This window comes from Chiloscyllium punctatum, chromosome 4 (assembly GCF_047496795.1).
Source record: "Chiloscyllium punctatum isolate Juve2018m chromosome 4, sChiPun1.3, whole genome shotgun sequence".
In the NCBI taxonomy this organism is placed as follows: Eukaryota; Metazoa; Chordata; class Chondrichthyes; order Orectolobiformes; family Hemiscylliidae; genus Chiloscyllium; species Chiloscyllium punctatum.
In genome coordinates this window covers 67,317,927-67,344,741 of record NC_092742.1, presented here as the reverse complement: position 1 = coordinate 67,344,741, position 26,815 = coordinate 67,317,927, and the positions used below count along the sequence as shown (strand labels likewise).

General features: G+C 41.3%; 1 protein-coding gene across 7 annotated transcripts in view; it reads right to left on the bottom strand.

Moving 5' to 3' along the window:
- The window catches only part of egln3 (egl-9 family hypoxia-inducible factor 3), a 44,019-nt gene extending 18,297 nt beyond the window's left edge, over positions 1–25,722 (bottom strand). For 3 of the 7 annotated variants that reach the window (XM_072568945.1, XM_072568946.1, XM_072568947.1), the window contains exon 1: positions 24,266–25,722. In XM_072568945.1, coding sequence (XP_072425046.1) covers positions 24,266–25,645 — 1,380 coding nt within the window. In that variant the 5' untranslated portion in view covers positions 25,646–25,722. Of the gene's footprint in view, positions 1–577; positions 641–16,670; positions 17,286–24,265 lie in introns of those variants that run through there. The other 4 variants (XM_072568948.1, XM_072568950.1, XM_072568949.1 and 1 more) reach the window with 2 other exon arrangements.
- Between the last annotated feature and the right edge of the window lie 1,093 nt (positions 25,723–26,815).

Sequence of the window (26,815 nt, the reverse complement as noted above, 5' to 3'; positions counted from 1 at the left end):
ATTTTTTGCCCCATAAACAATGTTTTCACATCTACTCATCATCAGTCAAACCCCTACTCTAATTTTTCAGCCGCAACATACTAAATTCATATTAGTAGTCGTTTAAATTTTCACACCCACATAGAACTGACCCCGTGTGACAAACATCAAAGCTGATGACCACTCACACTATTGGTTCATTTTTGTTAATCAACATATAAATTAACCCCTGCTTTTGGAGGGATTTTTGAGATTTAAAAAGTCAATTTATACAGACTGATATTGATGCTATTCAAGAAAAAAATTGAACCACCGAACAAGAAAAGAAATATGCCAACAACAAGAGTACCTGCATCATATTCGGATAATACTGTCAGAATGTCAAACACTATGCAATACACTCTATGTAGTCACTGTAATATGATTACCTACACATTACTGGACTAGTACTCTTGCGGCTGAGGCTACTAATCAAAATTCAAAGTCAAATCTTACTAAGGCAGTTTTGAGAATTTGAATTTAAAAAGTAATCTGGAAAGAAAACAGAAACAACAGTTGAGGTGAATTGTTGTGATAGCCCAACTGGTTTACTAATTACCTTATCCATTCTGACTGAAGTGTGACTTCCTTTTCCCCCACCAATGTGATTCATAACTGCACTCTGAAATGGCATGACAAGCAACTCAAGCATTTGTAACAAGCATTTGTTAATAGGAGTGAGTATTAATAGCTGCACTTGCCAGTGACTTCCATATTCCAAGCATGAACTAAAACAAAGAAATATAAAAGAAGAATTCAATTGCATTCTATCAAAGCCACCACATTGGAATTTAAAATAAACAAAAACCACTACCACAGATCAATTTTAGCACCAAAACTAAGACCGACGATTAATTTGATGGAACAGCAAATCCATTTAAATAAGTTTAAAATTGTGCTTTAAGTTACTTTGAACTTCTTGATTAAACTTGTAAATAAAATGTTAAATTTTATTATGCCACTGGTTCTGCAGCATTTTTAAACAATCAATGCTAATTATCTCTATTAAATGGCTGATGCTAGTCCATTTTTTTGCCGTTGGTAGGTTTTAGCAATTTATATAATTAACATCAGCCAAGATTGCTTGTTTGCATAAAATTTGTGGGCCTAGACAGGTATGTATGCCACATTCCATTTTATGGAAGAGGTACACTGTACTGATTAAGGCCTCTCCATGGGTATTCAGGTCACAAGCAAATAGGGCCCCTTATTCTTTACAAGGTCTCCATCTAAGGATTTGGTTGGGCTTAACTGCCACTATTCACTTTTCATCAACCTGCCAAAATCACCATCCCTCAGCCTCTCTTCTATTATCACTTTTTAAAACATTAACTGTATTCAAGGCATGATTCGATAGAACACTTGGGGCGAATGGGATCAAAGGTTCTGAGGAGAAAGTAAGATTAGGCTTGTGAGTTGGAGAATCGGCCATGATCATGATGAATGGCGGAGCAGGCTCAAAGGGCTGAATAGCCTCCTCCTGCTCCTATCTCCTATGCTTCTGTGTTTTTCTATTAGAGCTGCTTATTTTCAGCAAGTTCAAGGCCATATCTAAAGCACAATTTAAACAATGCAAACCAACTGTTGTAACTATTCAATTTACCATTGATTTGGAAAATTAGTTAGTCAAGGAATGCTGAAATGCAAAAGTGATTTCACTCTCGTGGTTACTTATGCATATATTGTTGTATTTTGCAGTGGTTTAAAAGCTCAACAGCATTTAACTTATATCATTACACCTTTTTTTTTAAAATGAAATGCCAGAGAAGATGCTGTGCATTTTTGGATTTGCACTTCCTTTTTGAAAGAGTGGGGAAGAACACATGCTGCCAATATCTTAATAAACTAAATACATACTTTTTTTTCCATTCACAGCAGCTAATGTGACTGATCTCTCACAGCTTCTGGCTCCCAGCTATCATTTATTTCTGAATAGGTAAATAGAATGTAAAAGTAAACCTTTATAATTTTAAAACAAATCACAGGAGTAGTCCAGATTTGTGCTGAGTCGGCTAGTCTCAACTCGATAAGGAAGTAATGTGTAGACTCTCTGCACTTCAGTTTGCTAAGACAGCAAGACCAAAGGGACACATTCAAGAATACTGAGAGAAATGAGCATGGAAATTGCAGAGGCAGTGGCCATAATTTTCCAGTCTCCCTTAGACTCGGGGTGTTGCAAGAGGAACATAGGAACAGGAATAAGCCATTCAGTCCATCAAGTCTGCACTGTTTAATCTGATCATAGCTGATTAAAAACTTTAATGCCTTTTACCCCAAAATCCTTTACACCATTGGTAGATTTCTGATTACAATCTCTACTTTAAACATATCCAAAGCCGGAGCTTCCAGTGCTCTGAGGCAGAAAACTGAGAGTAAAGAATTGCAAAAATAAGCCCAGCAACCGGTGGCCAGAAAGTTCAACCTTGGTACTGAAGAAGTTTCTAGAAAGATCATTTGGAACAAAATGAATAGTCAAAAGGGACAAATTCAATTAATTAAGGAAAACTTGCTTGTATTTGTAAATGAGGTGCAGGAACAGATGTCCTAGGTATTCATATGCATAAACTATTGAAGGTAACAGGTCAGATTGATGGAATGGTTCATAAATAGAGGGGCATTGCGAGAAGCAAGAAAGTGATATTAAAACTTGTATGAAATACTGGTTTCATCTCAACTGATGCACTGTGTCCAGTTGTGATCCCCACACTTTAGAAAAAAATGTGAAGGCAATAAAGAATGTGCAGAAAAGGAAATCACAGGAATGACTCCAAGGTTGAATAATATCAGTTACACAGAAAAGATGAAGAAATGGAACTGCTTTCCACAGAAAACAGAAGGTTAAGAGACAGTTGACAGAGGTACTCAAATCATGAGAAGTCTGGACATAGTATTTTGGGAAAACTACTTCCATTAGTGGAAAGATTGAGAAGAGGACAAAAGATTTAAAGTATTTGGCAAAATAAGCAATACTGACATGACGAAAATCTTCTTCATACTGCAACTGGTTAGTCTGGAATGCACAACTTGAGACTGTGGTGGAAGTTCAACTGAGACATTAAAAAGAGGATTGGATCATTATCTAAAAAGGAACCAGTGAATAGGTAACTTGATCCTTCGTAGAGCGAGTAGAGACTCTACAGACCAAATGACCTTCTTCTTGCTGTAACCATACTCCGATTCTTTGAACTAGGGTAGTATCAATTGCTTCTACAGCCTAGGTTAAGAAGTGGTACATCAACCAATGATCCCACATGCAATAACAGTGGCTCAGTGGTTAGCACTGCTGCCTCACAGCACCAAGGTCCCAGGTTCGATTCCAGCCTTGGGCGACTGTCTGTGTGGAGTTTGCACATTCTCCGTGTCGTGGGTTTCCTCCGGGAGCTCCGGTTTCCTCCCACAATCCAAAGATGTGCAGGTCAGGTGAATTGGCCATGATAAATTGCCCTGAAAATGTTTTGCTGGAAAAGCGCAGCAGGTCAGGCAGCATCCTGAAGAAGGGCTCATGTCCGAAACATCGATTCTCCTGCTCCTTGGATGCTGCCTGACCTGCTGTGCTTTTCCAGCAACACATTTTCAGCTCTGATCTCCAGCATCTGCAGTCCTCACTTTCTCCTCCCATGCTAAATTGCCCACTAGTGTTAGTGTTAGGAGGGAAATGGGTCTGGGTGGGTTACTCTTCGGAGGGTCGGTGTGGACTGGTTGGGCCGAAGGGCCTGTTTCCACACTGCAAGTAATCTAATCTATTCAAAGATGCATGTGGATGTCAAGTTAGAATAAAATAGAGTTTTATTGTACTGCCTTCATTAATTGAATAACCTATCAATACTTAATGTCAAATTGCATTGATGATTGACTTGAGCGAGGTACTAGAACATACCTGTGAACCTGCATCTCAGAAATGAGATTGTACCTCAGGAAGAAGTCAACACCTTTAAATAGGATATTAAGACAAAAGTACAGACATTAGCAACAAAAGACCAAGAAAAACTAAAATTGGGTGACAGACATAGATATTGTAAATTGGAGTTTAACCATTACGTCCTCTCACAAAACATGAGATTCATAAACCAAGATAAATCAAGAGTGAAATCTATAAACAAGCACAGCAGCTTTTTACCACAAACCCCACTCGACCAGAGAAACCAAACTTCCTAGAAGTAATAAACATCACCAACTCAAGAATGAGATGCAATCAGCACTAGATAAAGGGATCTTTTTGTGCCTATGAATAGCTGAGAGTTTCTTAGTTATAGATCTGATAAAACTCCAACAACTAGTAAACTGAACAAAGAATGAAGATATTTAAAAGCATTGCCAATTTAGTTATAATGTTGGAAAATAATTATCAATAGATGTAACTTCTCATATATTTTGTAACATAATCATAAACTGAAATGTTTGGGAGCAGGATAGCTGCTTCCGGTGAGGTCTGGCTCTTAGCCAACTGCTTGTTGATTTAATGACAGTGCTACGTGCAGAACGTGAACACAGTGATAGTCAAACTCCAGTGAAGTAACTTAATGTACAAGTGAACACCTCAATCAAAGCAGAACTTGATAGTACAAAGTTGCAAATAAATAAAGTACCTATTCTGGGACAAGTAAACAGTAATTTTAAAGCCTCAGCAGTGAAAGCAGGAAAATCAATCAGACTTTTTAAATTGCCGTTGTAAACCAAAGTATATAAACGACCATAACAGAACGTGTTTTATATTCAGTTTTCAGAGGGCTATAACAAGTTTAAAAATCTGACATTTCTTAAGAATCATCAAAACTGAACATTAATAAATTAGTTAATTCTAATTAATTAATTAGAAAGAAACTGGCACGATGAAACCAGCAAGTTCTCAGCTTATATTCCTGGGAGTGCTGAGCTATGCCAGAGGTTCTTGATCCATGCACCAATTCTCTGCTTCCATCAATTCAGTGAAACTTTTTGTAGGTACAAGTTGTATCACTGAATGGAGCATGTCTAAACGAGACATCTATTAACAACTCAAGTCCAGTATCTTGCTGATGCTCATCTGTTTTTTACTAGGTGACAACAGTTTTGAAAATGTAATAGGAATTTAAAAATGGTGTTTTGTTGCACACATTCTATAACAGTTATTGTGGTCATCAAAATTTGTCTTCTGATAAAAGCAGAACAAATATATATGCAAGTTATTCACATATCCAAATATTGACTGGTTGCAAGAGTTCAAATGAATGCAGTGCACTGAAATGTATGTTAACAATTTAATTTAGATGTCTTGGTTTAATAATGGCATAGCAATTATATTTAACTGGGATTGACTTTGAAGTTATGTAGAAGAAAGATGAAAAACAGATAGAGGCATGTTTTTTGCAATGATTTCGTGCCTCTTCATGAAATCACGCTAATGTATGAAAACACTGGTTTTACAAGAACAAAGTGCTTAATCTTACAGTCCTGGGCATACAAATGCTGATTGTTTGTATATCATTGCCCAGAAATCCATGGTTGTTTCTGTTAGATTATGAAAACTGAGCTTGAGTCTATCAGAACAATCATAAACTCAGCTGGTTGCACACGTATTATTTTTTGTGGTTTTGCAAAGGTAGAACTTCTGCTCTACTTTAAAAAGCCAGCAGTGCTTGAAGCAGTGGGTGGAAGAAGTTATTTCCACTCCAGTCCCTTAATCAGAATGGATTGTGAATTGGAGCAGTCAGGCCTAGCCTCAAAAGAATGTATCTAGACCAAAGCAGCAAAAGCACCTAAGGATCCAGACAGGTTCAGGTTCTGGAGCCCTGGAGATGAAGGGCCTAGGAGACTTATTTCAAGTAATACGTCAATTTTTATGCTGGAGGTGACATGTAAAAAAATCTGCATTTTTCATAGGCCAATTTATTGTTTGCACTTCTTGGGTATATATAGTAAGCTGTATTGTAAATGTGCACTCACCAAAGTCTCACTCTACCCCAATCTAACAAGCAATCAGTGTTTCCCAAGTAATTTCCCTCTATGATGCCATACGGAGGCTGAAAATTATTTACAACCCCTCAGTGAGAACTGAGACATTAAACTCGAGGGGGGTTCCATGAGAGAAGGGGCCTGTTGGAGCAGGAGCACTGCTGTTATTCAACTTAGTCAGTGCCCCATTGCTCTTCAAAGCTGAGGATCAACCTGGGGTTCCAAACCTCATTTTTGAATGAGCTGCGCTAAACCCTTCATTCTTTCTATGGTTAGCATGACAGTGTATTTGCACGTGGTACCCACGAATGTGTCTTTTACCAAATTAAAATAAGACCGAAATGCAAGAGATAACTCTGAATGGGAGCTTGTCCATTGGTGGAAAAATAAGCATCAAATAAACATCTTTAATAAACTTTTGTTTATAATCACAACAATCCATTGTACTGACCATCTGGTAAAACCACTGTGAAACATACAAGCAAATTTTCTTATACAAACAAACTTGATTGAGTTTTTTGAAGAAGTAACAAAGAAGATTGATGAGGGCAGAGCAGTAGATGTGATCTATATGGGCTTCAGTAAGGCATTCGACAAGGTTCCCCATGGGAGACTGATTAGCAAGATTAGATCTCATGGAATACAGGGAGAACTAGCCACTTGGATACAGAACTGGCTCAAAGGTAGAGGACAGAGGGTGGTAGTGGAGGGTTGTTTTTCAGACTGGAGGCCTGTGACCAGTGGAGTGCCACAAGAATCGGTGCTGGGCTCTCTACTTTTCGTCATTTACATAAATGATTTGGATGCGAGCATAAGAGGTACAGTTAGTAAGTTTGCAGATGACACCAAAATTGGAGGAATAGTGGACAGCGAAGAGGGTTACTTCAGATTACAACAGGATCTGGACCAGATGGGCCAATGGGCTGAGAAGTGGCAGATGGAGTTTAATTCAGATAAATGCGAGGTGCTGCATTTTGGGAAAGCAAATCTTAGCAGCACTTCTACACTTAATGGTAAGGTCCTAGGGAGTGTTGCTGAACAAAGAGACCTTGGACTGCAGGTTCATAGCACCTTGAAAGTGGAGTTGCAGGTAGACAGGATAGTGAAAAAGGTGTTTGGTATGCTTTCCTTTATTGGTCAGAGTATCGAGTACAGGAGTTAGGAGGTCATATTGCGGCTGTACAGGACATTGGTTAGGCCACTGTTGGAATATTGCGTGCAATTTTGGTCTCCTTCCTATCGGAAAGATGTTTTGAAACTTGAAAGGGTTCAGAAAAGATTTACAAGGATGTTGTCAGGGTTGGAGGATCTGAGCTACAGGGAGAGGCGGAATAGGCTGGGGCTGTTTTCCCTGGAGCGTCGGAGGCTGAGGGGTGACCTTATAGAGGTTTACAAAATTATGAGGGGCATGGACAGGATAAATAGACAAAGTCTTTTCCCTGGGGTCAGGAAGTCCAGAACTAGAGGGCATAGGGTTAGGGTGAGAGGGGAAAGATATAAAAGAGACCTAAGAGGCAACGTTTTCATGCAGAGGGTAATACGTGTATGGAATGAGCTGCCAGAGGATGTGGTGGAGGCTGGTACAATTGCAACATTTAAAAGGCATTTGGATGGGTATATGAATAGGAAGGGTTTGGAGGGATATGGACCGGGTGCTGGCAGGTGGGACTAGATTGTGTTGGGATATCTGGTCGGCATGGACGGGTTGGACCGAAGGGTCTGTTTCCATGCTGTACATCTCTATGACTCTAAATAAAGAAGCATTCCTACAGGAAACTCAGAAGAATCAGAGTGAGGAGAAAGGTACTATTTGGAGTGAATATTGAATTGCCCTTATTGGCAACTTTCAATGACAAAGATTATAGTTCTCCACCTCATTAAGTATGGTCTCTGAACTTCTCACTGCAGTGTGCCTGTAATAATTATCTTAGGCAAGATCCAAGAGCTCAGCCACACAGTATTGAAATATACACCACAAAGGATATGATATGAAATCAAATCAGAAACACTGGAAATACTCAATACGTCTGCAGTGGTGAAATACGAGGAGCAACATCTTTCAGTGGCACTACTGTGATGTTACTACTGACCCGAAGGTCAAACAGATCTACTACTTTCATACTCCATCTCTAAAGGAGTTATACAGGCATTGAGGTTCAGATTGGACAGTATACTAATAGCAAATTTTATGTAACATGCTTTCAGCACTATGCAACATACTGGAAAATTATTTAAAAGTAATGCAGACGATCATACACTGACTGGTAGTTCAAGCAACATCTGTTGGATAAGTCTTCCGACAAATCTTCTTTTATTTGGTGTGGAGATCTCTTTCATATGAACATCATCAGTGGTATTGACTGTTATGTGTCATCCAATTGTGTAGCAGGCTAAGATGTTGTCTTTACTGGTTCAAGTTCACCAAATAAACTCAGGTGGATTGTATGGTTTAATTTCAGCTGCTGTATTTTGTTTTTTGTTGAACATCTTGCTGATAACTATCGTCTGAGGATACCTTTCAGTGCAGTCAGGGATGGAAAACATTTCCTATAACCCTGTGAAGTCAGTGTTTTCTTCCATGCTGATAGTGTAAAATAAGTCTAACTCCAGTAAGTGATTTGTGCTGGTTGAAACTTCTCAAGTTCAGCAATTAATCTTAGGAAACCTATAACAGTTTCCATGGATTCTGTTTTCATAAATCTGACATTGGTAGCTTTCTCATGAAGTGGTTGAACCACATGAACTAACTACAGAAGGGTGAGGGCAAAACCCACTTCTTTACTCAGGGGTATGCTTTCTTGATTCTGGATATACACATTCTCAAATGTTATTCTTTATGTTGTAGTGACACTCAGAACATTGCTTTAATTTTGGAATTGATGAAATTAATGAAATCATTAATGAAATTGTCTGCAGTTTCTTCTGGAAGATTAGCTTTTCTAGTGAATCATGCCCATTCTAGAATTCCATTTGTTCTTCATTTTCAACATTTTGTAATGTCTATCTTTCTTAATCTTCTGATAATTCATAATTTCATCAGCTGTATAACCTAGTGGTGCATTAACTTGTTCCACTTCTGATTTGACATTGAGTTTTGAAGCAATTTTGTATTTTAATCATTTTCTCCATTTGGTCCAATCTCACACTCTTTACGACTACCTCAGATCTTGAATTTATTAGGAAGTATTGACTTTTTCCACTACTTCATCATGTGTTGATGAAACGTATACCTGGGAAAGCATTCTAAATCTGAATAATTTCAAAACTGTTTTATATTTTATGTTCTATAAACTTGTCTTCTATTCAGGAATACAACCTTATTTTAAAATACTATAAAATTTGCTACTGTTTTCTGTACCTTTTTTTATATTTGCCTATTTTTGATAAATATGCATCACTGTTGAATTAAATCAAATTCTTCCAAAACAGCTGGTTGTTCTGTAGTGATTTACTGCTTTGAGCTTCAAAATGTTCTTTTTCAGAAAACCCGTATTTTTAAAATTGCTCATAATTTGGGGCTGAGGGGAAGGTAGTTGGGAATGCAATCAGTAGATGAAGGTGGGGCAGAAGGCAGTAGGTCAGAGAGGAGAGTGGAGCGGATAAATGGGAAAGACAATGGACAGGTCAAGAGGGTGGTGCTGAGTTGGAGACTTAGGACTGGGATAAGATAGGGAGGGGAAATGAGGAAATTGGTGGAATTCACATTAATCCCATGTGGTTGTAAGGTCCCAAAGCAGAAAATGAGGCGTTCTTCCTCCAGGCGTCGGGTGGTGAGAGTTTGGCGATGGAAGAGGCCCAGCACCTACATGTCCTTGGTGGAGTGGGAGGTCTACAAATGTTGTTCCTTTTCTTCAGGTGATTCTGAGTAGTTTTCACTCTTAGTCTCTTTTGAACTTTACACAACAGAGTCCATCACTGCAAGCATGTGGTATGTGACAGGTAAATGGAGTTCACAGAGTTGCTTATCATGTCATAACATGATATGATATCTGGGTACTAGACTGTGATTGGGGCACAGTGCCGCCACCAGTCCTCCTTTCAATGATAGTCTCAGGAGCAGTTTGGTAGTTCATTGGCATTGGCATTCGACATGTACCAGCCTCTGTGAACTCTCATGGCACACCTTTGCGCTTCAATGATGTACCTTGAGTTATCCCAGCAATTATCACTAATGATGTAGCAAGGGCACTTTGCATTCAGGGACATGCACCTAGCTGTGGATAGAACCAGGCTACATCTCCAGCTTTTTGCTTGCTGTCATAGCACTCTTTCACTCAGAGCCTACCTGGGCGTGTGTAGCTTCCCTGCCTTGTATTGCCTTGCCGTTTTGTGCATTGCTGCCTCAGTCAGAAATACCATGTTTCAAGACAGCAGTAACATGGTGACATGCCAGTTAGCTCAGACAAAGTTGGGAAGTTTGCAACAGTTGCCAGCTGACCTCAGTCTAGTCAAGAAGGATAGCCTTCACTTCGGGGATCCTGGCACATTAAGTCAAGGGCATCCTTATATATCACTCCAAATCCTACTCTAGATGGTCACAGTTATGATCCACTACTAATAATGGGTGAGGAGCCAAGTGATGGGCAACACATTACCTACTTTGACTTTTACTGCCCTATTTTGAGCTGTTTAGCTCCTGGAATGACAGAAGGGCAAGTATTATGGAAGATGGAAGTGAGTGGCATAATTATTACTGTTGGTGCAGGTGGGGAGTTTTCCTAAGTGAGTAGTTTGGCACACAGAGGGTGACAGCAAGGTTAATGGTATCAAACATTGAGGTGGGTGAGGGCAAGTGAGGATGATGTTGTAAGCATTAGTGGGAGTGATAGAGCATGAGCCTAGGTGGGAGGTGAGTCCAGTAGCAAAGATAGAGTGAAGGTGAGCAATCGGAGAGAAGCTGATAGAATACAGAAGCACATTAACCTTCTTCCTTAAGTGCTGGGCATTCCTCCAACTGGCTGCGACTGCTAACTTCAGTGGCAACTTCACACCAGGCTAGCATGGTCTGGTGTCATGTTCTCCACTGCTGATCGTTTGAGAAGAATAAGTCCCACCAATGCATCAAAGCCAAGAGGAGCTGCAGGGCCATGCCAATAAAGCAGGATAGTAATTTCATCCTTTCTATCATTTTTGGTGCAGATGTCAGGAACCATGCAAAGTACCTCCAAACTGACAAATTGTCCAACTGGACTCTATAAATATGCCAACAGTGGCAGGGATGATAATCAATTTGGAGTGACTGGCGAGTAGCGAGTTGCTCCAAAATAGTGCATGGCAAGACATGATGGAAATTGGACACGATACTTGCCATAAGGGTTAAAAACCTCACTTAATATCAAGTTTAACAAAATAGGGCAAGGAAATCCATTCAGCCTCATGGCCAGAATCACTCCACCAAACTTGATGCAACTCGCACTTAGCCAAAACAAAAGATTCAGCAATATGTATATTTACATATCTTTAAAATGATCGTTACATAACAAAATATCTATGAACAGTTTAAAGGGAAAAAAGCTCAAGCTCAACTGGTTAAAGGTGGAATAATCCAGTTAAACAGATTTTAAAAATTCATACTCAGTAGAACTAGTCTTGTAAGTGAGATACAATGGGCTGAATTTTCCCAACTTGGCAAGAGGGATTTATGGCAGCCAGTCTTCCATGGCCCACATCGACTTTTCTCATGAAAACAGCCACTCATCGTCTTATTAGTGATGTGGTTAGCCTCTTTGGTGCCTGTTTCATAGACTTGTGTGACAGGAGAAGCTAAGCTAAAAACAATTAGCTTCACTGCACTTCTGTGCTGCAAAACACAAACTTCCCTTCATACTGTGGCTGTGCATCATTATCCCCAAGGAAATGGCCAGGAAAGGAAGGTTAGTGCCTCATTTCAATGGCTGAGATATAAAGGTGCTAAGTGCATGCAGAAGTTGGATGGTGGAGAGGAGAGCAGTGCTGGTAAAGAAGGCCATAGCACCAGAGAGACAGCCTGGACTCAGACAGAGGCTGGGTAAATGCAGTGTCCTGGTTCAGGAAGAAGGTTTTGATCTTCTTTGCTCTGTGAAATTAAATACCATCTTTGCTACCTCATACTGACATAGCCACCACTCACTAACTCTATCACTGCAAATGCTTCTCACCAAAGGTCATAGACTACAACTCTCATTATTTCAAGTATCATGTTCACTCAGTGGTTCGCAGCCAACTCACCATCCCAAATTACCAACCCCCTCTACTCTCTGCTTCCTATTCAGTCAGTGAAGGCAACTCACAACCTCTCCTCCTCCTGCATCATAAGAGTCATAGAGATATACAGGACAGAAACAGACCCTTTGGTCCAACTCATCCATGCTGACCAGCTATTCTATATAAATCTAGTCCCATTTGCCAGCATTTAGCCCATATCTCTCTAAACCATTCTTATTCATATACCCATACAGATGCCTTTTAAATGTTGTAATCGGACCTGCCTCCACCACTTCCTCTGGCAGCTCATTCCATACACACACCACCCTCTGTGTGAAAAAGATGCCTCTCAAGTACCTTTTAAATCTATCTCCTCTCACCTTAAACCTATGTCATTTAGTTTTGGACTCTCCTACTCTAGGAAAAAGACCTTGGCTATTCAACCTATCCATGCCCTTCATGATTTTGTTAACCTCTATAGGGGTCACACCTCAGTCTCCAAAGCTCTAAGAAAAGTAGTCCCAGTCTATTCAGCTTCTCCTTATAGCTCAAACCCTTCAATCCCAGCAACATCCTTGTAAATTGTTTCTGAACCCCCTTCAGGTTTCACAAGATCCTTTCCTATAGCAGGAAGACCAGAATTGAATGCAGTATTTTAAAAGTGGCCTAACCAACATCCTGTACAGCTGCAACATGACATCTTAACTCCTATACTCAATGCACTGACCAATAAAGGCAAGCGTTACCAAATGCCCAATTCACTGCCCTGTCTACCTGCGATTCCACTTTCAAGGAACTATTAACCTGCCCCATGGTCTTTGTTTGGCAACTCTCCCCAGAACCCATACAGGTCCTGCCTGCTCTGCCTTTGCAAAATGCAACACGTCACATTTATCGAAATTAAACTCTACTTGAGGTTCCTCGGTCCATCTGATCAAGGTCCCCTTGTACTCTTGGGTTACCTTTTCACTGTTCAACCTTGGTGTCATCCACAAACTTCCTAACCATACCTCCTATCTTCACATCCCAATCACTTATAAAAAATGACCCTTGCAGCACATGCTCCTGTCCAATTTTGGCATTGGCCATACAGGCCAGCAGAGTACTCAGAAGACCATAAGGCATCAGAGGGGAAGCAGCTCATTCAGCCCATTTGTTCCATCATTCAATAAGATCAGGATTGATCTGAATCCACAACTCTGCTTCCTTGACTTTTCCCATAACCCTTCATTCCCTTACTGATTAAAAATCTATGTCGACCTTGAATACAGCCCTTTGTGGTAAAGAATTCCACAAATTAACTACTCACTGAAAGAAGGAATTCCTCCTTATATCTCTCTTAATGCATGACCCCTTATTCTGAGATTATGTCCTCTGTTCCTAAACTCTCACATGAGGGGAAATAACTGGTCAAATCTGCTATGAATCTTGTGTTTCAAAAGGTCACCTTTCATTCTTCTAGATTCCAATAAATACAGACCCAACCTACTCAACTTCTCCTCATAAGACAGTCTCTCCATGTGAACCGTCTTTGCACTGCTTCCAATGCAATTATAATCTTTCCTTAGTTAGGGGACCCAAAATTGTTCACAGTAATCCAGTGTGGTCTGACAACTGCCGCATGCAGTTTCAGCAACACTTCCTTTTTTTATACTCTACTCTATGCTGTAACTTTCTGTTGTCTTTCTCAATGTCTCAATCTAAATAATATTCAGCTTCTTTATTTTTCTGACCAAAGTGCATAGCCTCCTATTTTCTTATATTATGTCCATCTGTCAAATTTTTGCCTACTCACTTGACTATTTCGATCTACAGATTCTGTATCATGCTCATTACTTGCCTTCTCACCTACTTTTCTGCCACTTGTAAATTTGGCATTCACTTTCAAGTCATTAATATATTGTAACAATTGTGACCCCAGTACTGATCCTTATGACACTCCAGCTGTGAGAGGTTGCTATACTAAATGTGCCCCTTTATCCCAACTATGTCTTTTATTAATTAGCCAATCCTCTATTAATGCTAATGTATTACCGACATGATGGACTCTTCTTAAGTAGTCTAACGTGTGGTATCTTGCCAAATGCCTTCTGAAAATCCAAGTTTAAATCCATATATTTTACTGTGTCTTCTTTATCTAACCTGCTGGATACCTCCTCAAAGACTTTTCAAGGTTGAAGGGATTATTTTTCCTTTATAAAATACACATTTCCATATACTCTGCTATTACATCCTTTCTAACTAACTCTAACATTTTTTTCCCAATAACAGATGTAAAACTAACTATAGTTACTTTTTATCCACGCAGGGTAAACAAGCATATAACACCCCTAATCCTAGTTCCTTTCCTCTGCCATTCTTATGTCCAGGGATCTACCTTTCCTGTGGAAGATGTTGCTCCTCATGGCAAACTGATGCCATCCTTGCATCCAGGTGGCACCCCAATTGTTTGGAAGCCTTGACCTTCCTCATATGCCACCCATTTGTCAAAATCATGGTGATCCCTGTATTGCCTGAGTACTTAGTGACCCCTCTCCCTGTGACTTGTGAAAATAAAATGCCCAAGTTTCGCATTTGAAACCTTCTCCCTTTTATAGGCCCACCTAATTTGTTGGGGCCGGTTACATCAGACTCCCCACTGTATCTACTTCTATACAGCATACCTGATCTAACTCTGACCCAACACGTAGACTATACAATCCCATCAAAATCTCATAATGTTCTTCAAAAAGTCCTTTATCAATCTCAACTCCAGTTATCAATGTTGGGTAGGTTCTTGTGGTTGCCCTCCCTATGCAATGGTGAAATGCATGGTCCCAACCTGATTATTTAGCAACTGCCAAATACGTTATGGTCACTTAGGTCTAGTAGCATAAACATGGCACTATGTCTCTGGAACTGAATAATCAGAATATAATAAATCCCCTCCATTATCTGTCTGCCTTTTGACTTCTCTGGCCTCCTTCAACTACGTTCTCTTTGACCAACTTTTGCATCATCTCTAATATCTCCTTGCATGGTTCTATTTCAATTTTATGTTTTCCTGTGCAACATCTTGTCACATGCTATCTTAATAAAGGTGCTTTAGAACAATTAAGATTTTGCTATTACATGGTTTTTGCTTATTATTCTATCTAAAAGTCCATTCCACACTAAGATTCTGCAACTAGTTTAGATGTTTGTTCCTTTGATCCAAACTGACAATTTTGCCTTAATTAGTTTTCTGGGGTTACTTTCCACAACCTATTTAGTATACCTCAATAACAATATTTCTCACATCTTTCATACCTGAAAATACTTTGCTCATATTTCTATTAATTCTGATTCCTAACACTTAGAAAAAATAATGTGGGACAAATTGCCCTTATGGTATATAATACTAACATATCTTTTATAACTTCTAGTAAAAACACCAAGTGGGGAATCTAGCTCATGTTGGCCATCACTTTTTTTACAGCTTCTGTCCTTAGCTTAGTGATGTACGTAGGAATCTAATCAAAAATCACACAACACTACGTTATAGCCCAACAGGTTTATTTGGAAGCACAAACTTTCGGAATGCTGCTCCTTCATCAGGTGGTTGTAGAGTATAAGGTCGTAGGACATGGAATTTATAGCAAAAGTTTACAGTGTGATGTAACTGAAATTATATATTGAAAAAGACCTGGATTGTTTGTTAAGTCTCTCATCTTTTAGAATGGGCATGTTGGTTTCAGGTCCTGCATATGTAAATTCCAGAACTTTCTTAAAGTTACATTCTCAAGTGAACTTTAACAATAGGTGCAATATTGGCCCAGATAATGCACTGAAGGCGTGAGGTTGTCTGTGCCCCAATGATCAGACTGATTCTAATCTAAAAAAGGAATTTACAGAATCTCACACGGATTTATGTAAGTAACTTTGAGAAAGTTCTGGAATTTACATATGAAACATGCCCATTCCAAAAGATGAGAGACTTGACAAACAATCCAGGTCTTTTTCAACATATAATTTCAGTTACAGCACACTGTAAACTTTTGCTATAAGTTCTGTCTCCTACAATCTTATACTCCACAACCACCTGGTGAAGGATCAGCACTCCGAAAGCTAGCACTCCCAAATAAATCTGTTGTGATTTTTAACTTTGTATACTCTAGTCCAACACCAGCACCTCCAAATTATGTATGAATCAGTGTGATTGAGGTACTACCTCCTCAAAATGAATCAAATTAAGAAAAAAAATCATTCTCATGCTCTCTCCTTACCTCACTCACAAGATCATGAAACCTGTTTCTACATTCAGATGTTAAAAAGTTTCTGCTCAAATATAACACTTTTGAAACGGGGGCGGGCGGGGGGAGAGTAATACTGCTTCTCTGCACAAAATCTCTTTTAAACTCAAGATATTAAACTGGACACTGCAGTTGATAACAGCTTCTCAAATCAGTTTTTCTGTAAGTACTTCAAACATTTGTAACAACCCATTTTAACCTCACTGGTTAATTAGCTCAGTCAAACTCATACAAACCGGATAATCCGAATGTATCCAGAGAACTTACCTGGGATCTATCTTTTATGTTGTAATTCTCGAGTTTTCCTTCACAAAGAATAATAACTTTATCTAGTAACGAAAGAAGGAAGTCTATCGCATAACATCTGTCCTTGACTCCTCTCACCCAAGCGATCTGATCACCCCGTAGATGTCTCTTGCAGTAACCAGCTCTTTGACCGGCCAATTGCCCATCTCGTAACGCTCCTACAGAATGCAAGTTACGAACTTCTTCATAAACACAATCTCCGACTGCACTTCCCAAAAAATTATCAATGTAATAATAACCGTGTTCATTTAAACGAGGTACGACGCTCTCCCTCACTAGCTTCTCAAGATTTAAAACCATCTTGTGAAATCGTAAATCGAATCCTATCAGAGGATCCAGGATGCTACTTTTCCAATTACTGCAAGTTTTGAGTAACCCCTAATCAGTGAGCTTGCAAGATTTCTTGCTCTCTCTAATATCGCGGCTTCCACCTCTGGTTCAGAATCTTAGTAATATTTTCTGTATCTCAGATGTCTTAAGGTCGCAGAAATACCGGGACCTCAATTCTAAATGTCTTTCCAGCAACAACTATATTAAACTTAGCCTGTATACTGCATGTTGAGCTTCAGGCAATGACGTGCTCTTAGTCAGTGGAAGCGACGTGCAGACTGAGGGAGTGGGAGGAGCCAACCGCCATTGAGGAATTTCAGCACAGCATGTAGACAAAGTTTCATGGGGTGAATCTACCAGGCAATAGCCCTTTCGTATGAACCGGAACGCAGAAAGATGAACCGTGAAAAGAAATGGTGACATATTCACTCGATTTCGTTATGGTTGGGAAACCCTGACTGTTAGTAAAATGAATGAATGATGAAGCGAACACAAATAAAGTTCGCTTCTTTCTTGGGTATTTCCAAGTAGGAGCAACATCAATTGATCACTAAATATCTTCTAAAGTAGTACAATCTGGTCTCCCTCCTATCGGAAGGATGTTGTGAAACTTGAAAGGGTTCAGAAAAGATTTACAAGGATGTTGCCAAGGTTGGAGGATTTGAGCTGTATGGACAAGCTGAATAGGCTGGAGCTGTTTTCCTTGGAGCACAGGAGGCTGAGGGTGACCTTACAGAGGTTTATAAAATCATGAGGGGCATGGATAGGGTAAGTAGGCAAGGTCTTTTCCCTGGAGTGGGGGAGGCCAAAACTAGAGGGCATAGGTTTAGGTAAGAGGGGAAAGATATAAAAGGGACCTAAGGGGCACCTTTTTCATGCAGAAGGTGGTACATGTATGGAATGAGCTGCCAGAGGAAGTGGTGGAGGCTTGTACAATTACAACATTTAAAAGGCATCTGGATGGGTATATGAATAGGAAGAGCTTCGAAGGATTTGGACCAAGTGCTGGCAAATGGGTCTAGATTAACTTAAGATATCTGGTCAACATAGACGAGTTGGACCAAAGCGTTTGTTTCCATGCTGTACATCACTACGACTCTGTAATCATTAAAATGTGTTTCAAGGATATTATATCTATCAAAGAAATAACTGTTTTGATTAAGTAATTTGGAGATTTAAGATCTGCAAATGCTGGAAGTCAGCATCAATAAAACACTGAGCTGAAAAAACACAGCAGGTCAGACACAACAGAGGAGCAGGAAAGTGGATGTTTCCAGACCCTTCATCAGGATATGGGAGGGGAAGGAAACTCAGAAATAAATAGAGGGAAACAAGGGTGGGAGGAGGGTGGTCGGTGGAAGGTAGTGGGATGATGATAGGTGGATGCAGATAAGGTGTTATTGTGATTGGTCAGTGGCAAAGAATGTGGTGCTGGAAAAGCACAGCCGGTCAGGCAGCATCAAGGAGCGGGAGAATCAATGTTTCAAGCATAAGCTTTTCATTACTTTCTCCCCCCAATTAGTCAGTAGAAAGAGTGGAGCGGAATAGTGAGAAGGAGGATGAACAGGTATGTCAGGTCAAAGAGGCGAGGAGAGAGGGAGGGCTGGACATGGGATGAGGCTGGGGGTGGGGAGATTTTGAAGTTGATGAACTCTATGTGAGGTCATTGGGCTGGAAGCTCCCAAGGCAGAACGTGAGGTGTTGTTCCTCCAGTTTATGTGTGGCCTCGTTTTGACAGTGGAACAGGCCCAGGATGGCCAGGTCACTAAGGGATTGGGAGGGGGGAGTTGAAATGGCTGGCAACTGGAAGGTGGTGTTGATTGAAGCATACAGAGCACAGAAGCTCCACAAACCAGTTCCCGAGTCTGAGCTTGGTCTGTCCGATGTAGAGGAGACCACATCGGGAGCAATGGATGCAATAGATCAGGTTAGAAGAAGTGCAGGTGAATGCAATTCGATATTAAATAAACGAGGGTGCATTTGCACCAATTCTCCAATCACAGTACAGCACTCTGAATCCAGCATCAAGGTACCAGAATAAAGCAAAGTGAGATTTTCATGAATGAAATCTCTCAGTCTCACTTTCTGGACTAATTTTTGGTTGTCACCAAACAAGTATAATAATGAAGTAACAGCAACTTTTATTTAAGCGACACTTTAAGATGATGTCCCAAAGAGCTACACAGATGTACTGTCAAATAAAGAAATTAGATCTAGCCAAAAGAGACTGACTGAAAATTTGATCACACATCAGTTTTAACGAGGATCTTCACGGACATTGTCCACCACCTTAAATATTCACTTCCTCCAGCATCAACAAGCAAACCTTGACTAAAATTTGTAGTACCAATGTGCAACTCACAATTTTGTTTGTCAGCACTGACCAAACGTATGACCAAGAAGGACAAGTGCACTTGGTGCATGGGAATACAACCATCTAAGTTCCCCTTCAGACCACACACTATCCCAATTTAGAACTACATCACCATTTCTTCAGAGGCAGTGAGGTCAAAATCTAGAAAATGCCTCCTGAACAAAGCTGAAACAGTACCTTAAACACAGATTATTGTGGTTGAAGACGGTGCATCACTACCACCTTCTCCAGTAATTAGAAATAGGTAATAAATGCTGCTTTGCCAGTGATGTCAACTTCCTGTGAATTAACAAAATGAGATGGAAAGGCAGAGACATTTCGGAAGGCAAAACTTGAGGTGTAACTGTATTAAAAATAATGATCTTGTGGCTATAGTAGATTACCACAGGAAAATAAATAGAAGTTTTATAAGAGAGAACAACAATCTGAAAGCAATTGATTATTTTATGAATAGTGAATACAATTATATTGAATGCTTGAAGTAAAATAAAAAGGCAAATTCCCCCTAACAATTAATATATATGTAGTTCTGCTTTAGGTGAAAACCCATTTTTTCCAAACCTACTAAATTTGCCATCTGTTCTTTTTACCAAAGTGTTGTTTCAGCATGTCAATTTTCTCCTTAACCTCTCACCCTTTCCACCTTGCTATACCACTACATAATGCTCCTTAAAGTACCTTGTGTATAATTTTCTGGGATTTTAGCCTTTTTCCGTCATGAAGGTAGAGATAGTAGCACAGAGCTACTATTGTCACTGGACTAGAAATCTCGAAGTCCAGCCTAACACTTTGGGAACATGGCTTCAAATTCCACCACAGCAGCTGCATCTCAGTAAAGGTAACCATTTTTAATTAATGCAGAAAACCCACCTGGTTAATTAATGGCCTTTAGGGAAGGAAATCTGCCATCCTTGTCAGCTCCACTTGGTCACCACCTGAAGACCTTCTACCTGCCCTAGAACACTTCATTACAAACTGCCAACATGACATCAGCCTCCTCAATTTCTCCATCCCCCCCTCACCCACTCCAACTTCACCCCCTCTGAATATGCAGCACTCCACTCACTCCACAATAACCCTGGTTCACCATCAAATCCACTGATAAAGGCGGGAGTGGTGGTATTCTGGAGGACGGACTTTTATATCACAGAGGCCAAATGCCAACTCTCTGACACCTCATCTTACCTCCCCCTTGCCTATGACACCACCGCGACCCATCATGCCCAAATCCAAGACACCGTCCGTGCAATCATTGCCTCTGGTGATGTTCCCTCTAGTGCCTCCAAACTCATAGACCCCCAGCCCCTTACTGCCCGGTTCTACCTGCTCCCCAAGATCCACAAGCCCAGCTATCCTGGCCGACCCATCATCTTGGCATGTTCCTGCCCCACTGAACTCATCTTGTCCTACCTCGAATCCATCCTCTCCCCCTTAGTTCAGACACTTCCCACCTACATCTGCGATACTAACCATGCCCTCCATATCTTCAACAACTTCCAATTTCCCTGCCCAAGGCGCTTTCCCTTAACTATGGACATGCAGTCCTTATACATGTCCATACCCCACAAGGACAGCCTCCAGGCCCTCCAGTTCTTCTTCTCCAATAGATCCATCCAGTCCTCCTCCTCTGTCTCACCAAACTGGACCTCACCCTCAATAACTTTTCCTGCAACTCCTCCCATTTCCTCCAAATCAAGGGGGTGGCCATGGGAGCCCGGATAGACCCCAGCTATGCCTGCCTCTTTGTTGGACATATCGACCAGTCCTTCTTCAGCACCTTCAGGCACCGTATTCCAACTCTTCCGCCGTTACATCGATGACTGTATCGGTGCAGCGTCCTGCAACCAGGCTGAACTGAAGCAGTCCATTGACTTCGCCCACAACTTCAACCCTGCCCTCAAATTCACTTCTTGGATATGTCCCTCCCCTTTCTTGACTTCACCATTTCCATCTCCGGTGACAGTCTCCAGACAGACGTCTACTACAAACCTACAGACTCCCATAACTACCTGGACTACACCTCCTCCCACCCAGTATCTGCAAAAACTCCGTCCCATTCTCCCAATTCCTTTGCCTCATCTACTCAGATGAGGAGACATTCCACTCGTGAGCACCCAAATGTCCACCTATTTTGAGCAACGCGATTTTCCTCCGTCATCTAGACAGCACGCTGCTACACCACCTTCATTCCCTATTCCACCGCTCTAACCCCCCCCCCCCCCCCCCAACGCAATAAGGACAGAGTCCTCCTTGTCCTCACCTACCCCACTAGTCTCCGCATCCAACGCATCATCCTAAAGCACTTCTGTCAACTCCAAATAGACCCCACCACCAAGAACATCTTCCCTTCCCATCCTTCTCAGCCTTCCGCAAGGACCATTCCCTCTGACAGTTCTTGGTTCACGTCATCTCCACCACCAAGCTCCCAGGTACCTACCCCTGCAACCAGACAAAATGCAAAACCTGCCAGTACACCACCCCACTCACCTCCATCCATGGCCCCAAACAGTCTTTCCAGGTGAGACAGAGTTTCACCTGCCTCTCTTCCAACCTAGTTTATTGCATCAGGTGCTCTCGATGTAGTCTTCTCTACACTGGGGAGACTGAACGTAAACTCAGGAAATGACTCACCGCGCATCGCAGCCGGGTCCGCAGAGGCCAACTATGCCTCTCAGTCAGCGCCATTTTTTCCCCCCAACCATTCCCTTGACTTCTTCCATTTCCAAAACAAACCACAGCGCCTATTGGAGGAACAATACCTTATCTTCTGCCTGGGCACCCTACAGCCTGGAGGACTCAAGATTTAGTTCTCCAATTTCAAATAACCTCCCTTTCCATCCCCCGACTCCCTTCCCAGACACTCCCCCTCACTGACACTGCACCATGCCACCAGCCAGATCCATTTCTCCCACTGACTAACCAGGACGTATCCTCTACCTGTCTTCACCTATCCCCAGTTCACCACCCTGTCCCCGCCTCCCCCTTTACCTGCAGCTTCCTCCACACCCACCGCCAGTCCTGAAGAAGGGTTACACGTGAAACATTGACATCAACACCTCCTGACGCTGCCTGGCTTGCTGTGTTCTTCCAGTATCCTGTCTGTCTACTTCGGATTTGCAGTTTTCTTTGTCTCTATCCTTATCAGGTATGGCCCACATGATCCCAGACCCACAACAATGAGTTGACTCTCTACTGCTGTCTGAAAGTGCCTAGCAAGTCAGTCAGTTCAAGGGCAAGTAAGAATCGTCAACACTTGCCAATGATGTCCACATTCCATGAAGCAAAAAAAATCCTAAATCTGAACAATTTGAGCAAAGTTAGTCTCCTGTACAAATAATTAAGATCATTTTGAAACTGGTCATATGTGATGACTTGGGTAGAAAAAGAGAAAATTCACAATAAGTTGATGAGTTGTGTGGAGAACAACAATGCATGACATGAATAAAATATTTTCAAAACAAATAAAATGGCTGGGTGCAGAGGTGTGAAGCATCTGTATATTTCTCTACTACCATTAGCATTCCCTTTATCTTTGCTCTGGGCACCATCACCTCTGTTGCACTTGGTACTCTTCCCTTTTGACAACAACATAAAAATTACTGTTTTCCAGCCCCCTTCAATTCTGAAGAAGAGATAAACAGTTAAGGTTGAGTCCAATATCTCTCCACAGATCCTGCCAGACCTGCTAAATTTTTCCCAAATTCCCTATTTTTATTTCTTAATCTCTCCTTTCTTACCTTCCTTTATGGTTTATAATGCTCCTTAGAACCTCAGAACAGACTTTTGGTCACCTGTTCTAAAATATCTTTATATAATCCAATATTAAATTTTGTCTATAACGTTCCTGTGAAGTGCCTTTGGTCAATCTACCACTTTAACACCTATCAAAATGCAAGCTGTTGTTGTAAGCTCTCTTTTCCAGTTCATGATTGCAATTTTCACATTTTACCCTAGTATTCTTCTTCCTTTCCCAGTTTATGATGGTTCTTTCCACTTCCTTTTCCCTCAATTCATGCTGACAGTTCATATCCATCTTCCTCAGTTCCGACTAAAACTTTTCACTCTATCCCTTTGATCCTCACTAGACTTTTTACCCTTACTTGGTTTAAATTGGTATTCTCCCACCTGTCCCTTCTACTCTCTTGCCTCTTCAGGGATAACATACTGCTGTGAATGGAAATTTGTGATAGTTTTAAAAGATTCAATTTTCAATGTTGCAATGCTGTTGTAAGACTTCCAACCCATTGCAGTATTTCATACTTGCAGCAGCAGACAAGAAGGCAGGTACAGACCCTAAGTAACCCAGACTTTGTCGGCCTCTATGCCAATGGTGGCTGCCACAATAGTTACCACTTCAGATTTAGCACTCTAAATACTGAAGGGCCAAAATCATTCAGCCCTTCAAGCCTGCTCCAACACTCGTATGATCATGGTTGATCATCCAATTCAATTGTTTGTTCTACTTATTTCCGATATCCTTTGATCTCTTTAGTCCAAGTAATACTTGGCAATAGCCAACAACCTTATTGCAGGTGGAGGTATTGGCACACTTAGCTGGATGGTACTGTGTGACTTGACAATTCTTGTGTTATAATTTCTAATTAACACACCAGATTCTAATTTAGGAAATGCCTCTTGTTATCTATGTATTTAATGAATAATTTAAATTTGATCTAATAGAAGTATACCAAAAAAATTCTAATGTAATTTACTGATGCAACCAAAATAGCAAAATACATGTTCATTTATTATAGGATACATTGTAGAAACATAAACATAAATTTTATTTAAACAGAAAAAATGCTGATATTGAAAAACATTTTCAATCATTACTTAGATTTTAGTTACTGACCTTGTGCCTTCCTCTGATTCTGTAGTGCCCAAGTTTCCCATCAGCATGCAATATAAGTTTATCCATTCTTTGCATCAGAAGCCCTATAGATGCACAGCCAGGCTCAGTACCCTGTACCCACATTATTTTGTCTCCACGAATAGTTTTATTGGAAGTGCCAGATGGTGCAGTTACTTCTTTATCTGAAGCGGTACTCTGCCCTGCCAGTGTTCCATCCTCAAAACTACCACTCTGATAGAGAGTTACAACTTCTTGCAAAATTTTGTCGCCAATTTTGTTGCCTAAAAAGTTATCGACAAAACATAACCCGTACTGATTCATGCAAGGTGCTATGTGATCTAACACCAGCTTTGACAGGTTCATTCTCTTACTACTTGTAGTTTTGGTACAAAGGTGTTTATTCAAGGTATCAGGTGCTTTCCAAGATTCGCATTTTACTTGACACTGATCCTCTTTGTTATTAGAAACTCCCTTCGAACACTTTGGTGGTTCATCCTCACTACTTGCATCCTGTTTCCTCACTTTCTCGTCACTTGCTAAACTACCCGAACTTTTGACGAAAGAGGTGCTCAGTGGATCAAAAGAATGTCCGCGTGGTGTTGCTATTTGGGGTTGTACAACTGGAGGATTGCGGACCGTGCTGGCATGTGGAGGCTTCATGTTGTACGTGTGGAGCGACATGTCCGCTTGTTTATTTACTTGTTGGGAACACGGGCGTTTGCGCAGTGGCTCCGCACTGTCCCAGCCTGCCAGCGGCGCGCTCGCACGGTTGTCACGATCCCAGCGCAGTTCCAGGAAGTGCCAACTGTCACCAGCTTCCACGCGCCGTACTGCATTATCGTTCGCCGCGCATCCCACCGCCAGCCCGCTCGTGCCCTCCGATTCGACGGGCGGTCGTTGCAGCTCGCTCGCGCGCTCGCGCTCCGCAGCCATCCGGTGCGGGCCGCCTGCACCGTCACCCTGCCCGAGCTCCGCCGCGACTTGCCCCGACCTGCGCCTTGTGCCCAATGCGCCGTGAGCCCCGGTGTCATCGTCTTCGGCTTCGTTATCCATGCCACTCACTTCTGGAGCACGAGAACAAGCCTCCGGCAACGAAACTCGCTTTCTGCCGCCCGCTCGGTTACCGACACGCGTGCCATTCCCCTTGTCTCGCCGGTGGAGCGAGGAAACCGAGTCGCCAAAGTCGAGCCAATTCGCACCGGTGTTTGAACAGTCCCGATCTCGCGCTTGCTTCCCTTCCTCGAACCTGGTGCGCGTGCTCGCAACGGGCTCTCCCTCGGCGCGGTCGATGTTCCGCGAGACCCTGTCATTTTCTAATCTTTCCTGCACGTGGCCCCTGTCCTGGCGCTGCTTTGCAGCGTCCCTAACCCAACTCCGCATTTCCAACGATTCACACCCACTGATTGTAACTTTTGACAAATCGTCAGTCACAGATTATGCTGCATTAACAAAACCCCAATGTACCTGAGGCAACCTTCAAGTGCACGCGCTTTCGGAGCTTTTTCCATGCCTAGGACGTTTCCCAAAGGGCATCTACCTTCTCCGCCCAACCAATATATAAAACGAATCCATAAAGTTAGAAAATGTACTGGGGAATGAATGTTTGATATGCACGCATGAGAAGGTGCATCACAACTCTCGATTTATACCAAGCTGTTCTTATTTATACTCCTACCCATGTGACTAATGTATTTTGGGAATTGAGTGATAGCATGCATTATTAGGAAGACAAGCAAACTGAAAACTGATCAAAGTGAATGTTTGCAGTAAGGAGGTTAATGTTTTATTTGTGCTTATGTGTGGGATAGTACTCCTGCATAAATTTAAGTATTGTTGTGAAAGTAACAGAATCATGTTACATTTATAGCACAGAAGAAACGCATTCTGACCTTAATGGAGGGGATTGGTTATCTCAGGGGTGTGACGGGGAAAGTCCATTGCTGATGACCTAATGACCATACGGAAGGGTGCCTTCACACACACAAAAAAAACATACACGTTTAAAAAGGAGACTCCTAAACTTAATTTCCCACAAGCTGATCCGAGAAATAAAGGGCAAATGATATCTCTTAAGGGATGTCCAACAAATCGTGAAAATAAGGGGTTAGCTCTTAAAATACACAAGTTAGTCACTTGTCTGCAAACTTTCTGGAAGAACAACTCATCTAAAGCCATTCCCTATAGTTGCCTTAAAACTTTTTTGCTACTCATAATTAATCAGTTCTCTTTTGAGGGCTTTAATTGAATCCGTCTCCAGTACACGTCCAGACAAAACATTCCAGATCCTGACCATGCGCAATGTGAAAAGCTTTATCTCTCACCATTGTCTTTTTTTTTGCCAATCACTTCAAATCAGTGACCCCTGGTTCTCAATCCTTCTGGAAGTGAGCACGCCCTTCTCCCTATCTACTCTGTACAGATCCCTCATTATTTTGCACACTTCTGTTAAATCTCTTCCTAATGTTCCCTTCTTCAAGGACAACAATCTCAGCTTCAACAATTTATCCGTAATGTTGAAGTTTATCATCCATGCAACTATTCTCATTAATC